We start from the raw sequence: 21,747 nt of genomic DNA, 5'->3' as shown, positions 1-21,747 counted from the left end.
CAGATGGTCAAATACAGACTAAAATGCCGCGGCTGTGTTGTACCCAAGGCAAAACAAAAACTACTCAGAGTTCTTAATAGAGATCAGCTGAAAATAGCAGATTCTAGATAAACATATGCCTGAGAGCGGCAACTGCTTTGTTGTGACATCACAAAGTTCCAGAAGTCCTGACGGCTGGTTTTAAGGCTCAGTTTCTGAATACAGGCTGTGTGCATTTCTCTGTGGACTGAGGCTTTGATACTTTCACAGTATTAATATAGAACCTAGACCTGCTTTATAATCAGAAAACATAATCTTACATCCTACAGTATGGGACCTTTAATATAACAAAGGTTTCACTGCACTGAGTCTATCAGTCATATTCTGATGACTATCTTGAACCACTGGTTGACTCCTTCCTCTAATTGGAAGGAGATCAGAGCAGAGGTGGTGTGAGGCTGATCAATAAACCCATGGTATCACTCTCTCTCACACAAGCCAAGACCAACAGTAAGTCTCAAGTGACTGGAAGACAAGATGGAAGGACTGGCAGGTATGAGTCACATTAGGAGAGAGGTGACGCAGCAGAGCATGGACGGGTTTACTCTTACACACAGCAATATTCAGACAGTTAACAGAGAACAGATGAATCCTGATAAGTTTGATGATTTTCCTCTGGCACCATCAGCAGGTCAATGTCTGACTTGGTCAAAACATACCCCTAACATTAATTGTACTTTCAGTGAATGGAAGACTCTAAACTAAGACAGTGACCACAGAAAACATTACACCTGCTAAACATCAGCACGTCTGAGATACAGTCCTTTTATTTCAAGCTGAAAAAAAATGCTGAATCCTTCATTTACAAAAGTGCAGCATCTTTTTGCATCAGACTTCCTGAGTCTGCTGAAACACCCACACAGCCCTGTTTGTAACACCAGCTTTCTGCTGTAAATATGACGTCTCCGAGCCCAGACTGAGACAAACCCCGGTGACATCACTACGACATCACCAGGGGTCATTTTCTCAGACGAAGATTCTCCAGAGCCACAGAAAACATACTCAAGTCTTTATTCATGTATGAAATGTTTTCACAGCCTGTGTTGAACTCTTCATGACCCTTTAATCTTCAAAGTGACAAGAGAATGTAACTCTGAAAAAAATATAGACTGAAAAACTACGACATGTTCTTAAATGTAGTGGAGTTGACTTTTACTTCAGCGCAGCTTTAACCTCTTTGTTGCTTTTATTGTTATACTGTGCTTTCATCCATATGGTTGCCATAGATCCAACCAACAACCCTGCGTTTAGTAGACGACCTGCTCTACCCGAGCCACAGACTCTACAGTGGGTTTAGTTAGTGATTCCTTATGTGCCTCTTGAAGCAATAACGTGTTATGTACTGTCTGTCTGTCTGAATTACGAATGGCTCAGAGTTTGTTTATAAAGAAGAACACAAGCTGATTCATTTAAATGCTGGAGCTGCACCCAGTGTAGATTTCACTGAGGTAATATCCAGCTTTGTTTACCTGCAGCCTGACAAAATCAATACACGAGTATCCTCAGCTTCAAGCTTATTTAAAATAAAAATGCTCAGAGTGCAGTCTAATTAAATGAAGATATTTTTTATCACTGCTTTAACCAGAGAGCTATACCTCATTACAGCGTACTGGTTATATAAAAAGAAACCAAACCAGAGGAAACAGAATCACAATGAGGAATTGGTGGGTGGGTGTGATTTTGTCTCAGGCCTCAGACACACAGGTTCCCTTAACCCTGCACAGATGAGGGGCTCAGTGGGGCACAAAGGCTTGGCAGGTTACAGCTCAATCTGCTGCTGACAGTAATGGACTTCATGCCTCAATGTGTGTGACAAGGCGGAGCGCCTTCAGCTCTGTGACAAGCTCCGAAGCATACCGCCACATTTTTACACACTCAAACACACAAGTACAGATGGAAATAGCTGTGTGGATGCACACACGCACACACACACACACATACACACACACACACACACACACACACACACACACACGTACACAAGAGTTTGTGCAGCACCTACTCAGAGCCCAGGTGTTCTTGTCACATCAGAGGTGGCAGCGTATCCTCTGTGAGGCAGCCTGTGGTCCACACAGCTGTCAGATTATTTTCTATTTGTGAGACACTGAGCTCTTTACATCTGTCTCACCATAAACTGTCCTGTCCCACAGCATCTATTTCATGGTGCCAGCAGTCTAAGCATGTATTTCTCATGAACTGCCGGGTCACGACCACATCAGGAGAAACAGCCAATAGAGTTTCTTATCCCTGTGCCTTTGTGCTGTGATGGAGATGCACACGTGCCTCGGATGAATCGATCTCACCTTGACCTGCCTGAGCTGTGATTCACATCTCCATGGTGCAGAGTCTGCCTGACAACTCTAATGAGATTTCAGCTGGGAGCAGACACACATTGACTCTGAGAGCTTGTTAACTAACTAACTAGCTCCTCCAGCATTAGAAAGAGGTTAAAATAAAACACAGAGTTGTTAAACCTCAGTGTTTACAGTGAATGTAGCTGCAGCTCAGGAGCAGACGACACTTATTATCCTTCACTGCTGTTTGGTTTTTACTATTCTTTTTATGCTCAAACACACAATATGCTGTCTAACTTCTGCTGCTGGGGGTCTCTCAATCAAAACAAAAGATGGTGCTTGGTGATGCTGTGAAGTAGCGTGGGATCGTGGGAGTTGATTCACCAAAATAGTTTGGCGGACGCAGGTCGTCTCGGAGGGGCTGAGCTTTCTAACATCGCAGCCTTTTTCTCTGATAACTTCAGATCCAGACGTCTGACGACTGAAATCCTTCATCTGGTATCATCATCTGTATCTTAGAAATGTGATTTAAAACTGGATAAAAGTCAATTTGGACGTTTCTGGCAGACAAATGCAACATGCACGTGTGTAGAGGATATGAGGCGACCAAATGAAACGGATCGTTATCATGATTAAAATCATGTTTTTCTCTAGGTTTCAAAATCGATGGAAACATTTGAGTTGATGTTAATACACAACTTTAAAAAATATTGAATAGGTCAAGTCATTTTTAGATATTTTAATGTGGAAAAGTTACATATTATAACTTTAAGTGCTCCTCAACTTCAACAGCCTCCTACAAAGTCTCAGAGAAGCCGGATCTGTGCTCATCTTACTGTCAGTTCAACTTTAAACTCATTGATTTTTCCCCCTGATGTTTATTATGTGGATTATACACTAAAATTGTCTTTCTCTCTTTTTTCTTCCTCTATCCCCCTTTCTTCTTCCTGTAAACCTCTTTGTAACTACTGGTTTGCTTTTTTCAATGTGAAAGTAAGTGAAATAAATTAAACTGGTCATTGATCAGGGTCCAGAGGTCATGTGTCTGGGTCTCCACAGCTCTGCACTAACTGCCAAATGAAAATGCCATGATCAATAGCAGCACTGCTGCCGATGGCCCAGCTGACGCTGGCGCCTGTTAACAGGTCAAACTTGCTTTTAAACCATGCCTTTAAGCTAAATGCTGCTGACTTTAACTAACAGATAAAGCTGTTGTTGCACTGCTGCTCCACTTCTTGGGGAAGTTTGGAAAGTTTAGAGGAGAACAATCACTACTGCTGCACTTATCACTAGTAGACTGGTTTTAATCTGCTGATGTTCTGAATATTTTATTAACGATGAATCTTTCAGCTCATTGTTTTGGTTTTTCGCCACTCGATTCAATCTAATCTGCACTCGCAGCAGGCATCTGTTTTCTGTGAAAAGCTCTGATGATCCCACTGTACATAACTGACCCAACATCAAACAACTGACAAACAAAGTTAGTAACAAGCTGGTGAAGAAAGTGAAACATGGATTTCTCTCAGGAGTTGATGCAGACCAAACCAGAGTTAAAATGAATATTTGATATGTCCTTCACTTACGAGTTGTGGACACAAAGACAACTCAGCGTTGTTGCTCAGCGTTGTGTTCACACCATGTTGCATTGACCCTTATACATGAAATCCTTTCTGCTATGTTGCAATTCTGTTAATTTATGTAGCTTTGTAACTCTGCATGTGTTTATTCTGTGATGTAAGATCATGCTGCTCGGCTCGTTGAAGAGCGACAGCTGAGGCTCACCATCGTTTTCGTAATTGATTAATCTGTACATTATTTATTCATCATTTATTATTTAGACATTTTTCACTCAATATAGACAGAGCTACAGCCATCATTAAGCCTTCTTCAGGGCAGACTGGTCGCTACAGTGACTCAGTAACTGAAAAAGTGACGCGACAGTCTGACCGGTGGTTAGCATGCTAACCTGAGTAGAAGAAAAGAAGTGATAGAAATAGAAGCAAAACAAGAGGGCTGCTTTTGACCACTGGCTTTTGGTGAGTAAAGGAATAAAGTTAAAGTAGCAAAACTTACAAATACCTCCATTAAACCAATAAATGAAGTGAATGTAGTTTTCAATCATCTTGCACGATTGAACAATAATTAATTGAATATTAATTCTACTGCAACTTCTGTTTGCTATGCACGTGCAACTCCTATCACTTGCCTGTGCTTCTTGGAGGCGTGATCTCTTTCCTCTTGTTCTTTCTGTGAAGTTTTTTTTTTCAGTTTTTCCTTATTCAAATCAAAAGATCAAATAATAAAAACTGTTGTGTTCTGTGCAGATTGTGACCCCCCCCCCCCCCCCGTGATGTGTCTGGATTGTCCTGAGAAATCGGGACACTGTTGTTGAGTTTGTCAAAAGTAAACCGTCGGTGCTCTGAGCTCCACACATGAGATTCCTTTCAGCTCCACTGTGGACCGGTGACTGAAGTTTCATTAGTGGAGATCTCACAACCTGAGAAACCCTAACCCTAACGCCACGGTGTTTTTGCATGGCTGTCAACTCAAGTGATAAAATATGTTTCTTTATCATTTGGGTGAACCGACCCTTTAATCAAACCACTCATGGTCATTACTGTCTTTATGATTCATCTCCTCCTGAAAAAACAAATAACCTTCCCTCCTCTCCACTGACCTCTTGTCTATTTCTGATGACTATCCATTACCCCACATATCACCTTCTGATCCCATCTGTCCTTCTGTCTCCGTCAGGCAAAGAAATATTAATCATCCTCCGGCCTTCGATGGTGCTGCTGCTAATTTGGGCCCCGGACTGAACTATGATCCTGACAGAGATTTAGTTCATAAAATTAATGTGCCACTCTGCCGCTGAGACAGTAAGGTGGAGACCTGGAGTCTAAAAACTGACTCCGTCTGCCATTTAATCTCCACCACTCTGCTCCTTCTACCCCCATTTTCCCACCAATTCATCTGTGTACTCACTGCATCTCTGATTAAGATGCTGACTGGCTGCAGAGCTGCTGTTTTTATTTGGGAGCTTCCTATGCAAAGAACTAAACATGCAGTGTTTTGTAGATATTTAGCTGCACAGCAGGAGCACAAACAAGTTCACTGCTCTCCTCAACTTCCCAGCATCGTTCTGCAGGAGGCAGACAGAGAGTCAGGTGGGGCAAAGAGAGGCTGCTTCCTCCAGTGGATTAATCATATGCATGTTGACAAATTTATCAGCCCTCCATGACAGGTTACAGAGACATCCGAACACTGACGCACTGCACGGCTGAGTGGTTGTGACAACACTGTTGAATTGAGATATTATGGGTCACAGTTTTCACACCTGATTCAATGATGAGAGAGACTGGACCTTCATTCATTCAACACTGGACCTTATGGTTGTTAACAAGCGTTACTCAAACAGGAGAAAATACTGCATTTGTTGAGGACTATTTTAATCAGTGGATTAATCCACATTTGGTGCTCCAGCAAGTATTTGTGGCAGCAGGATGGTGTGTGTGTGTGTGTGTGTGTGTGTGTGTGTGTGTGTGTGTGTGTGTCAGTGAGTCAAATTAAACTACAGTGTGTGTGTTCATGGTGAGGAAGGAACACGTCACCAAGTGCAACAGTGTGGCTCACTGATGTGTTTGTAATAGATTGTGGAAACAATGGAGCTCTATGGTACAGAGGTTAAAGATAGATCCAGCTCCGGCTACACAGACAAGACTTGTTAGTTGGATGCATCCACTTTTGGTTTGGTATTTTCTCATAGAAACACTTATATAAATGATAATTTCCATCAATTTAACTGAAGGACTTTCCAGCTTTTCTAAATTTTCCAAATGTACACACAGCAAGATGCAGCACAGTGTGAGCTTCTATATAAATCAATTAAAATTAAAGTAGTTGCACTCTACACTCTTAGAATTATTATACTGTCCTTATCTGAAGTGTTTTGAAAAATTGGATTGAAAGAGTCTAAAATTTGTGATCTTTTACTGAAAGAGATTAATTAATTATTTTTTTCTCTTGTAAAGGGTTGATGGATTCAGAGGAACAGAAACAACAACTATGAAACTCCTCTGATGAAGGAGCACAGCCAAAAACATCTGGGGAATAACACATAGTAGATCAGTGATAATGTGTCAGACTTTGACTTGTCTAGGCTGTCTTGGCTTTTCTAAAACTAATCCAAAACTGGACTTACAAGGTTTTCTCATGACAGCATGAGCTACTGTATTTGGTCTGTTTTTTTTTCTCCATCTGTGTAGAAATGTGTCGGCATCAGCGCGGCAGCAAACACTGGGGAACAGCAGCAAACACGAGACGGCAAAGGAAGCGTGTGAGTTCAGATGCAACACAAAGTTCAGTGTTTTCTCTTCGTTCCACAGTTTCTTTTATCTCCTTCTCTCTCGCCGCCACTCACTGTTCAAAAGCCTCAACAACACCCCCCCCCCCCACCCCCCCCACCCCTCCCACCCCCCCTCACTTCTGGCTGGACCCGCTGTGAGCTGAATTAATACAAAGTGACAGTACAGCAGAGTCTGTGGGAGAGCGTGCGTGTGGCTGTTTGTGTGTCTGTGTGTGTACTTCCCGGTGAATGTGTTAATGTGAGACTTCACATCACAGGGATATGAGTCACCCTTCTCCCTCTCCCTGTCTCCTGTATGCAGCTCATCTGTTTTGATAGGTGGCCTTCACCAATACAAGCAGCATACTTATGAAAAAAAACTAAAAAACGAAAAAAACTAAAACGCTGTTAAAGAAACCGCTGCTGGTGATGTGTCCTGGATCTCTGGCTGCATTTTGTGGTTTGCTTGTGGATTTTATTTTGCCTCAGGATAATTCAGGCGGCAACACCCCCTCTGGCTGAAGTGCCCAGGGATGAACCACCAGGGGGCACACTTAAAACAACCACAGGGGGCGACTGATATCAAACAGAGGCTCACAGACAGGCTATGGTACAAGGAGGAGTGCAACACAGCATGCAACCAACACTTAGGGCTTAAGAACCTGAATTGACATAACAACATGTCTGCACAATATTTTTCTATCTCTCAGTGCCCATGGTGCTTTATAGTGTCTCCTGTTGTCTTTCAGGCGGTGAAAACTCCCAAGTATTTATTTAACAATGATTTAAATGCAGAGAAGCAGCAAGTTCTTACATATGAGAAGCTGAAACCAGTGAGTGTTGAGTCAGGACAGTTTACTGACACACAATGAACTTCTTTATCAAAGACGGCAGCAGGTTATTACAAGTAACAGCAAATGCAAGACAAGTGCGGGTTAAATACAAATAAAAACACAATGTGTAAAACATTTAGGTTTTGGAAAATCTTTTTGCATATCTGTCAACACATGTACTGATATGACAGAGATGTGCAGGTCGGGCTCTAACAAAAAGCAGGACGTTTTCTCTCAGACTGAACTGAAGTGACTGGAAAAGACACAAACTCTCTCAGGAAATACAACCTTTCAAGACATTAGGGTTAACTAGTGTCGCCATTTTCCTTAAGATGATCTAAAGTCTTGTTTGCCAGATGTTTGAGCCTAATAAACACTCTGCTGTGGTTCCTGCCGCCTCCCCCTCAGTTCCACAGGTTTACCACCAGCTCAAGTAACTGACAAAGGTGGTGGAAAGTACCACAACTCACCCCTGGGTTGCTCAGCAGATCTTGTGTGACTCTGCGGCAGCACTTCCAGTTTAACTACAGCACTGTTATACTTCAGAATAGCAGAAAACACAAGCCACACTTTGTGCATATCTAACAATCACCCTGGGAGCAATCCATCTGCAGGGTGAGAGACAGTGATCCTCCAGTTACAGTTTAACTCAAAAGCCCATAATGCAATGCAGCTGAGTAACTTCTGCTTAATCTCAACTGGATCTATGTCCTCTTTTAGTGTCACTTTTGCCCTTTGACATATGTTTGTTGAATGCGACAAATTCAGACATGCTGTCAAAACATATTCTGGAAAATAAAAATCACTGGGATTCTGTCCCAGTTCTGTAGTTCACACTAATCCTGGGCAAGTTTCGAATATGTAGTGTGTTTGCCATCAAAAAAAGGGAAAATAAGCTGTGCTTCTTAAAGGTTTTTCAAAGATTGGTAAATTCCTAAACCATTACTAAAGCCAATAATTACAATTTACAAACCCTTTTTTTAGAGTTGGTGGTTATTAATAAGTGGCACCAACATTCAAAAAGTCAGGATACATGTTAAAGATTCTTGATTGTTTTTGGGATGTAACAGCTCCAGGAAGCAAAAATAAGCATGTGTAACTTTCTCCTGGTGAAGTTAAATTAGCAGTGGCATTTTCTCTTAGTATAAAACAATGAAGTCCTGTGCAGTGATGTCTTGTAAAACAACTGCAAAAACAGGACACTACGACTTTACAGTACATACTGCCTGAGGCACAGTTCCAGCCGAGCACCGTGCACTTGCACCAGCTCCTTTATTCATGCTTTACCATCGGCTGTTTGGCTACCAGCTAACGACTGATCTGATCCAATCATATTCATACAGGACACACTCATTATAATCTGACTCTCACTATTTCTCAGCTTAAACCGGCCTGTGCTGTTTAGTGCCACAGTTTCCTCCAGCACCCCCCCACCCCACCCCTCTCCTACTAAGCCTCTGGTATTGTTGATTTAACTAAGTTGATTAACTAATGATCATGTGTTTATTAGGGAGGATTAGTTTTCTCTCAGCAAAACCCTTGTTGCTGCTTTGACTCTCAGAAGTTCCCTCAGAGAGCAGAGTCCTCTCTGCCAAACCAACTGTTTAACCATTTCCTGACGTACAACAAAGCTGTTCGTACAGTATGTAGAGTGGGATTTGAGAATCAGATATAGACAAAGCAGGTTGAGGGAAAGTGGGTACAACCAAAGGATGAATGACAACACTTCCTCACAGGGACTCCCTGCTGGACGATAAAACTGATCAAATGACCAACATTGTACTAACTCTTATTGCACTTTCTAATAAACAAGTAGTTTGAATCTCATATAATTAAATTATCTACAGTCTGTGACATCAACCAACCAATCAAAGTCCAGTACTGGGCTGACAGCTTATTGCATACTTTTTTGGGTATTTCATTATTTTTTTCAGTTAATCATTTGGTCCATAATTTGTCAGAAAATAGGGATAAATGTCCTTCGTTATTTGCTAAAGCCCATGGTTACGTCTCCAGTTCACTAGTTTTGTTCAATCAAGAGTCCGAAGCTGAACAACAACAGTTTATGGTGATTAATAAATACAAGGAGCAAATCACACAAATGAGAAGATGCAACAAGGGAATATTTGGTATTTTTACTTGCAGGATGACTCACACAATGAATTGGTTTTTAGGAAGTGCTCACAAATATTTTTCAGTCAATTAACTCAATCAATTTATCATTTACCAATAATTTCAGCTCCTTCCCCGGCAAAACTGTAATTGGTGACTAAGACAAAAATATAAAGCGCTGAGCATTACAGCCTGAGAGTACAAGTATCCGAGGGTTAGGGTTAGGTCATCACACCAGCTGAGAGACCTTCCCACTATCTTGATTGTCAACTTAACTCTGAGTCATTCGCCTTCCACGGCTCAGCTTTTCTCTCTCTGCACAATGGCTAGCTTGTCTGTGCTGAAAGGACGGACCCACGTGCCAGTGGACGAAGAGTGAGGGGTTCTTGTGCGTTCGGTGGGAGGCAGCGAGGCAGTGGAAGTACTTCTCTGCATTTAAAGCCCTCACACTTCCTCCCCGTGCTTTTGTATTCTGCCCAGGTAGTTCTGGCGCTCTGCTGTTCAAGGCCTGGCTAATGTATGCAGATGGCAGCGCTGACGTATGTGCCTGAGACAGAGAGACTGAAGAGTATTACTCAGATAGTGGGAGGTAGTTTGTGTGTGCACCGTTCCCACCATATTCTATGGATGACAGCCAACCCTGTTTCTTTTTCACTGTGCCAGTCTTCATGGTGCTACAATTTAAAAGCCCCCATCCTGCCATCCTGTCCTCCTCCTCCTCCTCCTCCTCCTCCTCCTCCTCCTTCGACTCTTCCTGCTCCTCCACCTCCTCTCATTTAAGCCCTCTCTGTCTCTGTCTTTCATTCAGGTCTGTATTAGTGCTCTCTCTCTTTGAATGAGAGCGTGGTAATGCCTGCGTATTGGTCTTTGTGAGAGGGGCTAAGCTCTAACCAAGCTGACCTGGATTTACATTTCTGGAGCAGAGCTGTGCTGCCTGGGATCTGGACTGACTTGAGACGATGAAGCACAGCAGAAATGCCAAAATACAGGCTTTGAAATGAATCTGGTCTCATAATAAATGGGCATATAAATAGAAAACAGTGAAACAATTGCCCTCTTATAGTCTGCAGTTGTTGGGTTATTCCTGTTAACTTGCCCAAACATGCCAGACTCACTGTATCAGTAAATTGCTCCGACCAATCTTTACTCAAACCCACAGGAATACACTTTAAAGCTGCATTAATCAGCAGTTTAGTGACATTAAGAACAGAAAGTGTTTTGACTGCTAAATTAATCCCTTGCATTGATGAACCTACAGAGAACTAACACCAACTCAGCAGCTCCACAGAGCTTTTTAGCCTCCTCTAGCTCATTGTTTTGATTTTACAGCACATACACTGTTTGGTACAGACTCTCATTAACCTCGTTTCTAGCAGCAGCGGGAAATTTGTCTTCACAAACAAGCTCAGATAAGTCCACTGCACACTACCTTCCTGGCACTAAACAGCAGACAGACAACGTTAGCTACTGTCTGACGGAGAAGGAGAGAGCCAGATATTTCTTCAGGAGAGAAACCGAAGCCAAAGTAAAGTCATTACTGATTTAAATTCATCAGATTGACACAAAGACGACTTAGAATCAATACTTGTGTTGCTCACTTTTTGCTTGAAGTGTTAAGTATGCAAATGTTTATACACTGCAACACCCAAAGGCCATAATGCATCAGAGCTGTTTGTTTGCTGAATTGTTCTGGAGTTCATCTGCCTCCCAGTGTAAACAAACAGACTGATGAAGCTGTAAATTCTCATCCAGCTTGGATGACAAAATATGTCATTTGTCATCGCCTTCTGAGAAAACACTAATGTTCTCTGATCTGTCACTGCTATCTGCAAGATGCTCGTGCTTGTCAGTGACTTCCAAAACCATTACAATTTACTGCTACAGCAACTGTGCTGCATCTGGTTTAGTCTGGTACGGCTCAGGTACAAAACCTATGTGGTAAAAGTTAGGGAAGGTTAGGACTGGGTCACAAAAAGTCCTTATTAAAAAATGGTCACGGTTGAAGGTCAAACTCTTTCTCCTCTCCTATCAACAAATACTTTACTTGTACTGATATAATCTTAATCTTAATCCTATGATATAATCTTAATCGTAATCTTGTAAATTTTCCCTGCCACTGAACCTGGTTTCTTGCTGGGAGCAGTCGGTGGTGATTATTGCTTCACCAGAGCTTCACCAGTTGTTGTCTTTATATTACAAGAGGTTATAATACGTCCTCTGACTAGAGCGAGTTGCTATAGGAAAGTGGTGAAATGGTCCAGTGCTAGCTGGTTAGCATGCTAGCTTCAGTAAAAGAAAAGACATGACAGAGGCAAGAGTTAACATCAGTGTTGCTTTCCACCTCTGGAAACAGCAGCTGCTGGTGAGTAGAGGACTGAAGTTTCATGCTGAACTTTTCTTCTAGACTATAAGTAAACAGCTGTTAATGCTAACGTTAGCTATGTAGCAATAGCAAAACTTTCAAATGGCCAGAAGATAAAGAATATAGATGTGACTTGTTTCTAACTATGAGGCCATTTAAGGGGAAATTTAAAGACAAAATCTGGGTTCAAGAGTTTAATAAATGCAACTTTTAGCTGTTTATCAACATATAAGACTCAGCTAATTTTAATATCTGTACATACATACTTGGTTTATAATCCAAGCCAAATAAATGAGGTTATGGTGAAAATGGCCTAAAGTACCAAGGCATGCAGAAGTAGAGTGATGATTTGCACTGAAGCACTGCAGTGAAACCATCTGATCTTAGATCAGTATTGAACGTGGCTGGAGAAGGCCATATCGAGCCGTCTGGCAGAAGCCTCGGTGATAAACTCTTGTTTACTAAACCCAAAACTCATGTACACCCAGCCTCCCACACACATATGTACCAGGCAAACATGCACACACACAAACATGCACACACACACACATGCACACTGAAGATGACATGGATATTAGTCACATATGAGTGGTGACACATATCAAAGACAAGAGTGGGCTGGATTTATGCAAAACAACCACGGCTAAACACACAAACATGAAATGTAAATTAAAATTGAGGGAGTGGGTGGGTGGGTGGCTTCTGTGGTGACAGGAGAAATGGGATTATACCAAAGCAATTTAAGGGGGGAGGGAGAGAAAAGGGAGGAAAGAGAACAGGAATGCATCATGGTTTGAGGGAAAGCGTGAAGGAAAATATCCCTGTCCTGATATAGCTGGCAGTGCCCGCTGGATTCTCTATGATGCCACGCCAGCGTCATGCAGCTGCAGCATGCCCGCTCTGTTTTCAGCTAATAGCCAGGAGCAGCAGCAGCAGCACCGTTAGCAAGACACAACACAGCAGCCCTCCTTCAACACCCCTCCTTCAGATTCAAGCCATGCCTGATGGAAAGCCTGCCACAAAGCTCAGAGAAAGAAAGAGTAGTGCTGCTCATCCAGGGGAGGCTCGGCTAATCTGGCTGAGAGAAGGAGGCGCTGCGTTTTTTTTAATAGGAGACAAAATGGAGAGGAAGATTGTTGAGGGCCAGGGAGAGGGCAGCTGTGAGAAATTATGAGTAGGTGGGTCTGAACACCATGAGTCATAAAGGTCTAAGCAGACTAAAAGGGGGAGATATTACAGAGCAAGTATGTGAGTAATTCCTGATCTCATTAAGATTTATGTAAGGCTGGTTTGTCACATGCGTTTGTCAACTTAGCTCAAGGCAAATAATAAGGATAGCTGCACATCAAAAACAGATTGTGATAATGTAATGTAATATAGCTTTATATTAGGATTTTGGTTGACAGTGTCTATGCTCACTTGATTTTACATGATTACTGACTAAAGCATTGCAGGCTGCATGTCAGAGCAGGAGAGAGGTGGAAAATTAAGACAAAGCAGAACAATAGCCAGGCTGGGGAATTTTCTGGAGTTGGCATCTCGGCCAGAAATGGAAAATATAGGCTCGAGTCTAGCCCAGACTGCCGGGCTACAGCCTGAACGCACCATGTGACTGGGATTTGTCACATTGGTGCTATTTTGAGGGAGGGTCGAACACAAGCTGTTCGGATGCAGGGGCTCATTTGAAACAGAAAGCCCTCTCCTATGTGTCGCTACCAATGTCGGATGGTCGTCATGAGAGGAGAGACGCCGAGCCCGTGTAAATCCTGCGGGCTGTGCTCGCCTGCTCTGCTCGGTGGCATTTTCAGCACCGAGGGGCAGTGGACAGCTCCGCACTGATGCCATATTACAGCAGCCTCCCCTCAGGATGTGGAGGAAGTGGCTCTTTTCAAATCCAGAACATGATTTTTAAAAAATGAGCACAGATCTGACTGTAACCCCCCCACCCCCTAAAATCAAGATGCTTATGATCCACGGTTCGTGACAGCGTAACATCGTGACCATGGCAACAAAGGAAACAATAACTTGTCTCCCTGCAGACAAACCAGGTTTAAGCCCCTCACACACTTGGCGGGGACTGCAGGAGCCTCCATCCCTCACCCCTCCGCAAATGCAATAATAACAAGTGCATTTTAAATGAGTAGCCTGAGGCGGCCAAGTTCACACAACATTTCACTGCAGCCGACGACCAAGGCGGAGTCTGGTTGGAGCAATAGCAATCAATCGTCTTACAGGGAGGGGGGGGGGGGGGTAATTAGGTTTTCCCATACCTAACCGTGCCCTGCAGACCGCATATCACATGGCCAGTAGGAATAAAAGCCAGCCTGTGTGAGAAATGCTTCCCAGCGCATGAGTCACTGTGTGGTTACCGTCCACCGAGGTGCAGCCGAGCACCATGGGTACCGTCAGACCTGCACAATGAAAGCCCAGAGTCATGCTGATGCGTGGGAACTGTCACTGAACGATGAAGCAATTTCTCTCTCAGCGAGAACCCCCCCCCCCGTGGAGGCTGCTAACATGCACCCCGACATGAAGCGGGGCGCATCCGAGCGGCCGGCTGCCTCCCTACCTGTCTCCAGGTGCAGAGAGATCCTCGCCTCGTTGATGTAAGGCGTGTCGCTCTTGGACCGGACCCTCCGGATCGGTCTGCGGTCCACCTCCTCCTCCGGGGCCGCCGCCATGTTCGGCCAGCCGGGCAGCGTCCACTGGCGACCGGCGGGACTGCGAGAGACTCGGCGCCGCAGCAGCAGCCACTCAAGCACCCGCCCGGGCAGACGGTGTGGGAGGGGGGCGGGCTATTGTGATGGTGATGGAGGGTAGGAGGGGAGGGGGGGAGAGAGAGAGAGAGAGAGAGAGTCTTGATGAGCTACTGATCCTTTCTTTTCCTGCAAGTCAGCTCCACCTGCTCAGGTTCCAGCTCCACATCACATCATTTCATCTCTCCCTACATCTACAGGAGAGGTGTCAGCCAGTTACTTATTTAGGCAATTAACAGAACATTAATCAACAATTTTGGAGGTTGTTTAAAATGCAAAAATGCTTCTCAAATTGTAGGAGTTCTGACACATGAACAAAATAAGAAATGTGAAGAAATCACCTCAGACTGTGGGAACATGTTAATGTCGTTTTCTGAAAAGACGTAGACATTTTAAACTAATATGACCAAGTTGATTATTTGGGAAATAATAAACAAATGAAAGAATAATAGAGCTGCACCAATTAGTCGACATTCAGAGAGTTAATCCAAACCTATTTTGGTGATCATAACTCTGTGCAACTGTGAATTTTGACCAAATAGTTAATTTATGAGTCAGGAAAAAGAACCAGAAGCACATGTCTGGCTTTTATAAAATCCCAAAGCCAGAGGCCTGTTAGTCACTTATGTTCACATTTTCAGAAAAGCCAATATAATAACAATAAACAACATGATCTTATAGATTATATGACAGGTCTCAGGCATATTTGCCCCTCACCGCAGTCAGCTTCTCATAAAGCTCTGACACAGCACCTACAGCTGGCACAGAGGCCAAGAGATCACCAGAAGTTTTCTGCTCTCATCACAGGCTTCATAAAGACGAACACGAGCAAAAAATACATATTTCATCATGCAGGCCTCTGCACAACCACAAGCATGTCAACATGTGGATATTATCAAACACACTGTTCTACTTTAATATTTCCTACAGAGAGCAGGGCCAGAAGGTCTGGTCACATCTATGTTAGCAGTTTTAAGTACCACCGTAAACCCTTGTAAGGGGCTGCAGGCAGCCGGGCGCGGAGCACACGCTCCCTCTGCTGGTGCTCCGTGCGGGGAGGGGCGTTGTTATTCACCGCGCTGCTCGTCTCGATGGGCTCATCGCCTCACGCCCACAGCGGCTCAGCTGCTGATGAGAAAACAAAAACACTTCCTGGTTCCTGCAGCTGATGGTTCCTGCTGGCTTCGGTCTGACAGGTAGCTAAAGTCAGCGAACCACACATTTAACAGAAGGACCCAGACCTTCCCCGGAGCCGTGGGCTCGACGGGCGGTCTCCGCGCCGTGATGTGCCGCAGCTGAAGCCGCCTCGGCGGCTGCTTACCGGGGGACCGGCGCTAGTTAGCCTGCTAGCTCATCGCTAGCTCATCGCTAGCATGCCTAACGACAGGCTGTGTGTACTGCACTGGGGGAAGGTCCACACTTAGCTTGTCAGTGCGCAGAAGAAATATCGTGACATTGTTGTGTTACTGCAGGAAAACACAGTTAACGCCTCGGTTCGTGTTGTAATCAGCGTTAATTAGAGTCAAGCAGCGGGCTAGCTCGGTGCTAACTGACGTGACCTCTGAGCCACCGTGACCTTTCTGCCTCTCAGCTGATCATGGCTGTCTCCTTTTGAGACTGTGGCCCATCAAACTTAAACCACTTCAGACTCTTGCAGCAGCAGATACCAGAGTTTTGAAGGCATTTCTGACTCTTTTGCACAACGAAACATTTTCATCAACTGATTTCTTTTTTTTTTATTTTAGGCACTTTAGGGGTTTAGAGGCTTAAAACCTGACTGACAAATAACTTTAAAACTGAGTTTGGATGAACACTGGTGCTGTTTTAAAATCAAAGGGAGGTCAGAAAATATTCATTTGACTCGTGCTTTTTCAGTTCACTGCACTTTGTTTGGAGTTAACAGATAAAAACTATTCATCCTCACCTGAAACCTTTGCACAGATTGATGGAGGTAGCTCTGTTTCCATTGTGAATAATGTGTTTTTCTTCTTCAGTTGCCAGAACTTGATGATTGTGCAGAAGTTCACCTGTAGAGCCATAATAAACTCTCACCTGTATGCCCACCTGAGAAAACCCTGGGGCTGCCCAGACATGGCCAGACCCAGTTCAGGTAAACTGACTTTTATCCTTAACATTCATAGGAGCTTTTGTTACTGTCATTTTATTGTTTTTCAAGTATTTGTGTTTCTTTATATTCAGATCTTGCAGCATTCAGGGAGATTTTCTCCAGAGCCAAGAATATAGCCATCATCACAGGGGCAGGGGTGAGTGCTGAGAGTGGAGTCCCCACCTTCAGAGGAGCAGGAGGCTACTGGAGGAAATGGCAAGCACAGGTACGCACCTACCTGTCCAAATGAATTTAATGCAGAATTGTTGCTCTGCATGTACATACAGTAGGATAGAGCTGTGTATCTAAATTTTAAAGTCAGTTGCTGTGAAGATGGAACCATACGTCATGTTTTTGTTCTCATTTTTGTCCTATTTTTCATCATTTTAACTACTCAACTGAGAATAAGTAGCTTATCATACAAAAGGTTGTTTAATGTGTTTGACTCCCAACTTAACCACTGAGGAAAACCTGCAAGACAACATAATAAAGATTCCACTGTACAATGGCGGAGAGTGCTTGTAGGAAACTTAAGAACGCTCTGCTCTGATATATGAGTCATTCAATCAAGTGCACAGAGAGTTTCACTCAGAGACAAAAGCCAACAAGCCTAATTCCTTGGGAACCTCATTGCATTTCTGAAGGCAAATGAAGACAGTGCTCTGCAGACAACTCTGTGTCAGAAATATTTTCTGTTGTCTTGTGTTTAGCCTAAATTGCCACCAAGCAAACCCATCATGAAAAAGGAGCATATGTGGCAATAATTTAATGTACTGTGCAAACATCTGATCCCCCTCTTCCTCTTCTTTTGTGTTAGGATCTTGCCACTCCGGAGGCCTTCTCCAGGAACCCCTCACGTGTTTGGGAGTTTTATCATTACCGCCGCGAGGTCATGCTCACAAAAAATCCCAACCCTGCCCACCGGGCCATCGCTGAGTGCGAGGAGCGACTCTCCAAACAGGGGCGCGAGGTCACCGTCATCACTCAGAACATCGACGAGCTCCATCGCCGCGCTGGATCCAAAAACATCCTGGAAATCCACGGTTAGTGCCAAACAACGAGGACACCTAATGTCAGCATCAGTGGAATAATTACAGTAAAGAGGCAACAGTTTTCATTATCTAGTATTTGTTGGTTACTTTTTAAGCAAAGATGCCAAACAGTGTCAAGTTCCAGCTTCTGAACGTCCATAATTTTATCTGACAGTAAACCAAATATTTTTCAATTTTTTTAGGCCATTTTTACTACATTCTGATAATTTTATAGGTCCTTTGAATTCATAGATTACTTGAGAAGACATATGGCATCCTAATCTGAATTTTCCATTTCCATTTTCCTGAATCTGCCTATTTCCCTTTTGACTTCCCCTGATCATTTATGTCAATGAAAGGTCCAATGATAATAATGGGATCTTTATAAATTAAAAGACTTAAAGAGATGCAAATCCCCAAACAAATTCAGTGATTCTTAAAAGAAAAAATAAATAAAGTCATTGATTTATTTTCTTTGTTTCAGCACTAATCTTTTCCTCATGTTGTTTTTGTGAAACCAGGGAGCCTGTTTAAAACTCGCTGTATGAGCTGCGGTCATGAAGCAGCCAATTACAACAGCCCCATCTGTGCTGCTCTGGAGGGCAAAGGGTAAGAGCTTCGTCTGGTGGTGTTTGGTGAATTCCTCTGTTTCCCTCAATATGAAAATATGTTACAAGAGATATTGATCATATTCATTTGAGCAGAAAATGCCAGAGATCCAGTCTGTCAGATGTCAGGGAGCTAAATAACACCCGGCAGCACGGTGAGAAGGAAACTGTGACTCGGATGAAATGTCAGTTTAAAAGCCACTTTGTCATTTATCTGACATTTAAAATTGATGTTTTTGATAAATGACACATGTTCCACTGTTAAACTGCGTCTTACCTCCGGGAATAAAACGAAAGAAGCTATAAGCTGAATTTCAAAATTGATACCAGAACTGATCATCTCAAGAAATACAGCGAATTCATGCAGGAGACTGTTAGAGGATACGTTCAAGATACCAGAAAAATATCACAAATAAGTATAAAAATGATTAAATAAGTAAAATTACTGAAAACCTATGTATATAGTTATGTTTTACTGTTAGGTGACCTCTAGTGGTTGTAGTAATTATGACAGGAGCAAAGCAGGAAATCAGGTGATGTATTGAACAGAGGAGGAGGCTGAGGTGGACGAACAGGTCAACAAAACACAGGACTTTGAGTTTCCAGCATGAAACCAATAAGTCAGCTTGTTTTTTTTATCCTCAACTGTTCCACAGCCTCAACCATGTGTTTATTACTGTAACCATGATGATGGAGGTACAGTACACTCCCACAGGTCACATCCAAAGGTACAGACAGATTATATAAATGGTCATTGGTTTGTAGGAAGTATCACAAATCATGATCAGTTTTCAGGCGGATCCATCTTTTTTGTCAGTGTTTTTGTTCTGTTATGGAGTATGTAGTGATTTTTAATTATATTTTTATAGTTTGTTTATATTTTTATTGTTTCAAAAACACAATGAAATGAAAAATGATTCTAACACAGTTGTAATGCTGGAAACATTCTAATGTGAAAATCTATTAAATTTAAAATGGGTTGGATTTTCCAGTTTTACTGGATTTGAAGTGTTGAAGCCGTAAATATACAAATACAAACGTCAAATACAAATGAAATCCCTGCTGCTTGTATCTCCTCTTTTCACATGGTTTGAGATTTTTTGGGGGAAATCTAATGTCTTCATTAAACTGCCTCCTCAGAGCTCCAGACCCGGACACACGTGAGGCCCAGATCCCTGTTCAGCAGTTGCCTAGGTACAAAACACCCACACTCCCTTTTAGTGCTCTGCTCTTTTCTAATTAGCTTATTTGTTTTGACAAAGTGTGTTTCTGTGTGTGTGTGTGTGTGTGTGTGTGTGTGTGTGTGTGTGTGTGTGTGTGTGTGTGTGTGTGTGTGTGTGTGTCTGTGTCTGTGTCTGTGTGTGTGTGTGTGTGTGTGTGTGTGTGTGTGTGTGTGTGTTTCAGGTGTGAGCAGACAGGCTGTCACGGTCTCCTGAGACCAGCTGTGGTTTGGTTTGGAGAGACTCTGGACTCCGACATCCTCACCCGCGCAGAGAAGGTGCTGGACAGCTGTGACCTCTGCCTCGTGGTGAGTGTGTGTGTGTGTGTGTGTGTGTGTGTGTGTGTTAAGTAAGGTTGCATTTAAAAATTATTTTCTTTATCCATTTAATCTGCAGATTATTATCTTCATTAAAGGAGTACTCCAGCTCCAGTGATTTAATATTAAACTTGTATAAAGTTGGACGACTTGAAAGAGAAAGATCAAAGTTGCTGAAAAGCAGCAAGAGTTCACATTTGAGAATCTAGAAATCAGAGAAAAAATTCACTGAAACTATTAATCAACTGTCAGAATTTACTGATTGATGAATTGACTAATTATTTAAGTTCTACTGTCAATACTTCAACCAAATTTCCTGACCAATTGTATACTCTACTCATAGTTGTTTAATAGTTTTCAATAGGACAATAAATGTTTGAGAATCTCTCACCAAACAATGAAAATCCACTTCAGTGGCTGTGTTGGTATCTCTTGGTAAGTTTTTTGTCTTGTTTCTTCATCATGATTAAAGTTTACTAAATCATTCACTAAATAATTCTGCCTCTGCAGGTTGGTACGTCATCAGTCGTGTATCCAGCGGCCATGTTTGCTCCCCAGGTGGCAGCCAGAGGCGTCCCCGTGGCTGAATTCAACATGGAGGACACTCCGGCCACCATGCGTTTCAAGTGTGTTTCATTTTCTGTCACATACTTGTGACATTTTCATCCATTCATGTCATGTTATCAGCAGAGACGACATTTCCTTTGGTGTTTGTGTTTCAGGTTCCACTTCCATGGCCCCTGTGGGACCACGTTACCCACTGCACTGGCTCGCCACGAGACGGAGCAAAAGTGAAAATGAGTGGAACCGTACACAGACAAGTGTGTAACACTGGAGACTTCATTAACACAAATACCATGAATAATGGGCTTAATACAAGAGAACCCAGCATGGATGATGTGGAGATGGACAAAGGGTTCATGAAAAATAAGAACAAGAACAGGTCAAAATATTCAAAGACAAAAGGGAAACAGTTTGTTTTAAAATGCACAATAAAGAATAAATAAAACAAAATCATAGTTACACATACACAGTTTTACAGTTTTAAGTTGATGGTGGTGATGGTGTGGCTTGTAGCTCTCAATAGTTTCTTTTTTCCTCAGGATATGATGAGAAAAACTGATTTAATTGCATAGCAACATTTTATTATAGTAATTAATTACTAATTATTGTAATTACTATGGTGCCAAATCACAATAATCATCTGCGCTGCCAACTGTGGAGCCATTCATCAGAGTTGTAGCTGTCGAACTGTGCTGCTGAAACAGCTGAAAAAAAGACACTAAAGCAACTGAAAAGCTTCCAATCAAACAGCAACACGGGCTGAACTTCATCACTGCATTTGCACTAAATGAAAACTGACTGTCAGACAGTAGGGGGCAGTGTTGAGCTGCTGCTGCGGAACCTGCTACGTCCAGTTTGAAGGAAAAAAAAAACAAAACAAAGATCCCTTCTAAAGGATCTGTGGGCTCTGCCTGGGATGTGTGGTGTGTTTGAGTCAGTTCGGGGTTGTCTGAATTTATGGGCCGTGATGAATACTGTGTACGATGCTTTCCAGTGTGGGAAACCAGTGACTGTTCATGCCCCCAGCCCAGGAAAGGTTTTGTTACATGTACGTTAAGGTTTAGACGTGGTTGGAACAGCTTAATAATGTGAAATAAAAAAATGAAGACTCAAACTGAAGCGTGTCTCATGACTGTGTGTTTCTAATATACTGCAACAC

General features: G+C 42.8%; 2 protein-coding genes across 7 annotated transcripts in view; one reads left to right on the top strand and one right to left on the bottom strand.

Annotated features, from left to right (window-relative positions):
• phactr1 (phosphatase and actin regulator 1) overlaps positions 1-21,747 on the bottom strand; it is a 98,481-nt gene that overhangs the window by 26,768 nt on the left and 49,966 nt on the right. For all 5 annotated transcript variants that reach the window (XM_071486543.1, XM_071486544.1, XM_071486546.1 and 2 more), the window contains one exon: positions 14,555-14,780. In XM_071486543.1, the coding sequence (XP_071342644.1) occupies positions 14,555-14,666 (112 nt within the window). In that variant the 5' untranslated portion in view covers positions 14,667-14,780. The remainder of the gene's footprint in view (positions 1-14,554; positions 14,781-21,747) is intronic.
• sirt5 (sirtuin 5) lies at positions 15,687-21,707 on the top strand. 2 transcript variants are annotated; one of them, XM_071486539.1, is made up of 9 exons: positions 15,687-15,937; positions 16,736-16,851; positions 16,941-17,074; positions 17,666-17,891; positions 18,401-18,488; positions 19,628-19,681; positions 19,892-20,015; positions 20,535-20,650; positions 20,747-21,707. In XM_071486539.1, exons 1-9 carry the CDS (start codon positions 15,702-15,704, stop codon positions 20,817-20,819), a joined length of 1,167 nt encoding a protein of 388 aa, XP_071342640.1. In that variant the 5' UTR covers positions 15,687-15,701; the 3' UTR covers positions 20,820-21,707. The 2 variants fall into 2 exon arrangements, with proteins under 2 accessions (XP_071342640.1, XP_071342641.1); XM_071486540.1 differs by lacking the exon at positions 15,687-15,937 and adding an exon at positions 16,464-16,581.

This window comes from Trachinotus anak, unplaced genomic scaffold, assembly GCF_046630095.1.
Source record: "Trachinotus anak isolate AG129_WGS33_773 ecotype Australia unplaced genomic scaffold, CSIRO_AGI_Tana_v1 ptg000010l, whole genome shotgun sequence".
NCBI classification, from domain to species: domain Eukaryota; kingdom Metazoa; phylum Chordata; class Actinopteri; order Carangiformes; family Carangidae; genus Trachinotus; species Trachinotus anak.
Note: the sequence above shows the minus strand (reverse complement) of the source record. Positions and strands in the feature narration are given on the sequence as shown.

Bases quoted from the DNA above. Each gene is read 5' to 3' on its own strand.
- sirt5 (XM_071486539.1), top strand. From the start codon at position 15,702: ATGTTAGCAGTTTTAAGTACCACCGTAAACCCTTGTAAGGGGCTGCAG. The intron at 17,892-18,400 runs GTTAGTGCCAAA...TTGTGAAACCAG, and splicing joins AAACATCCTGGAAATCCACG to GGAGCCTGTTTAAAACTCGC. The intron at 19,682-19,891 runs GTACAAAACACC...TGTGTGTTTCAG, and splicing joins CCTGTTCAGCAGTTGCCTAG to GTGTGAGCAGACAGGCTGTC.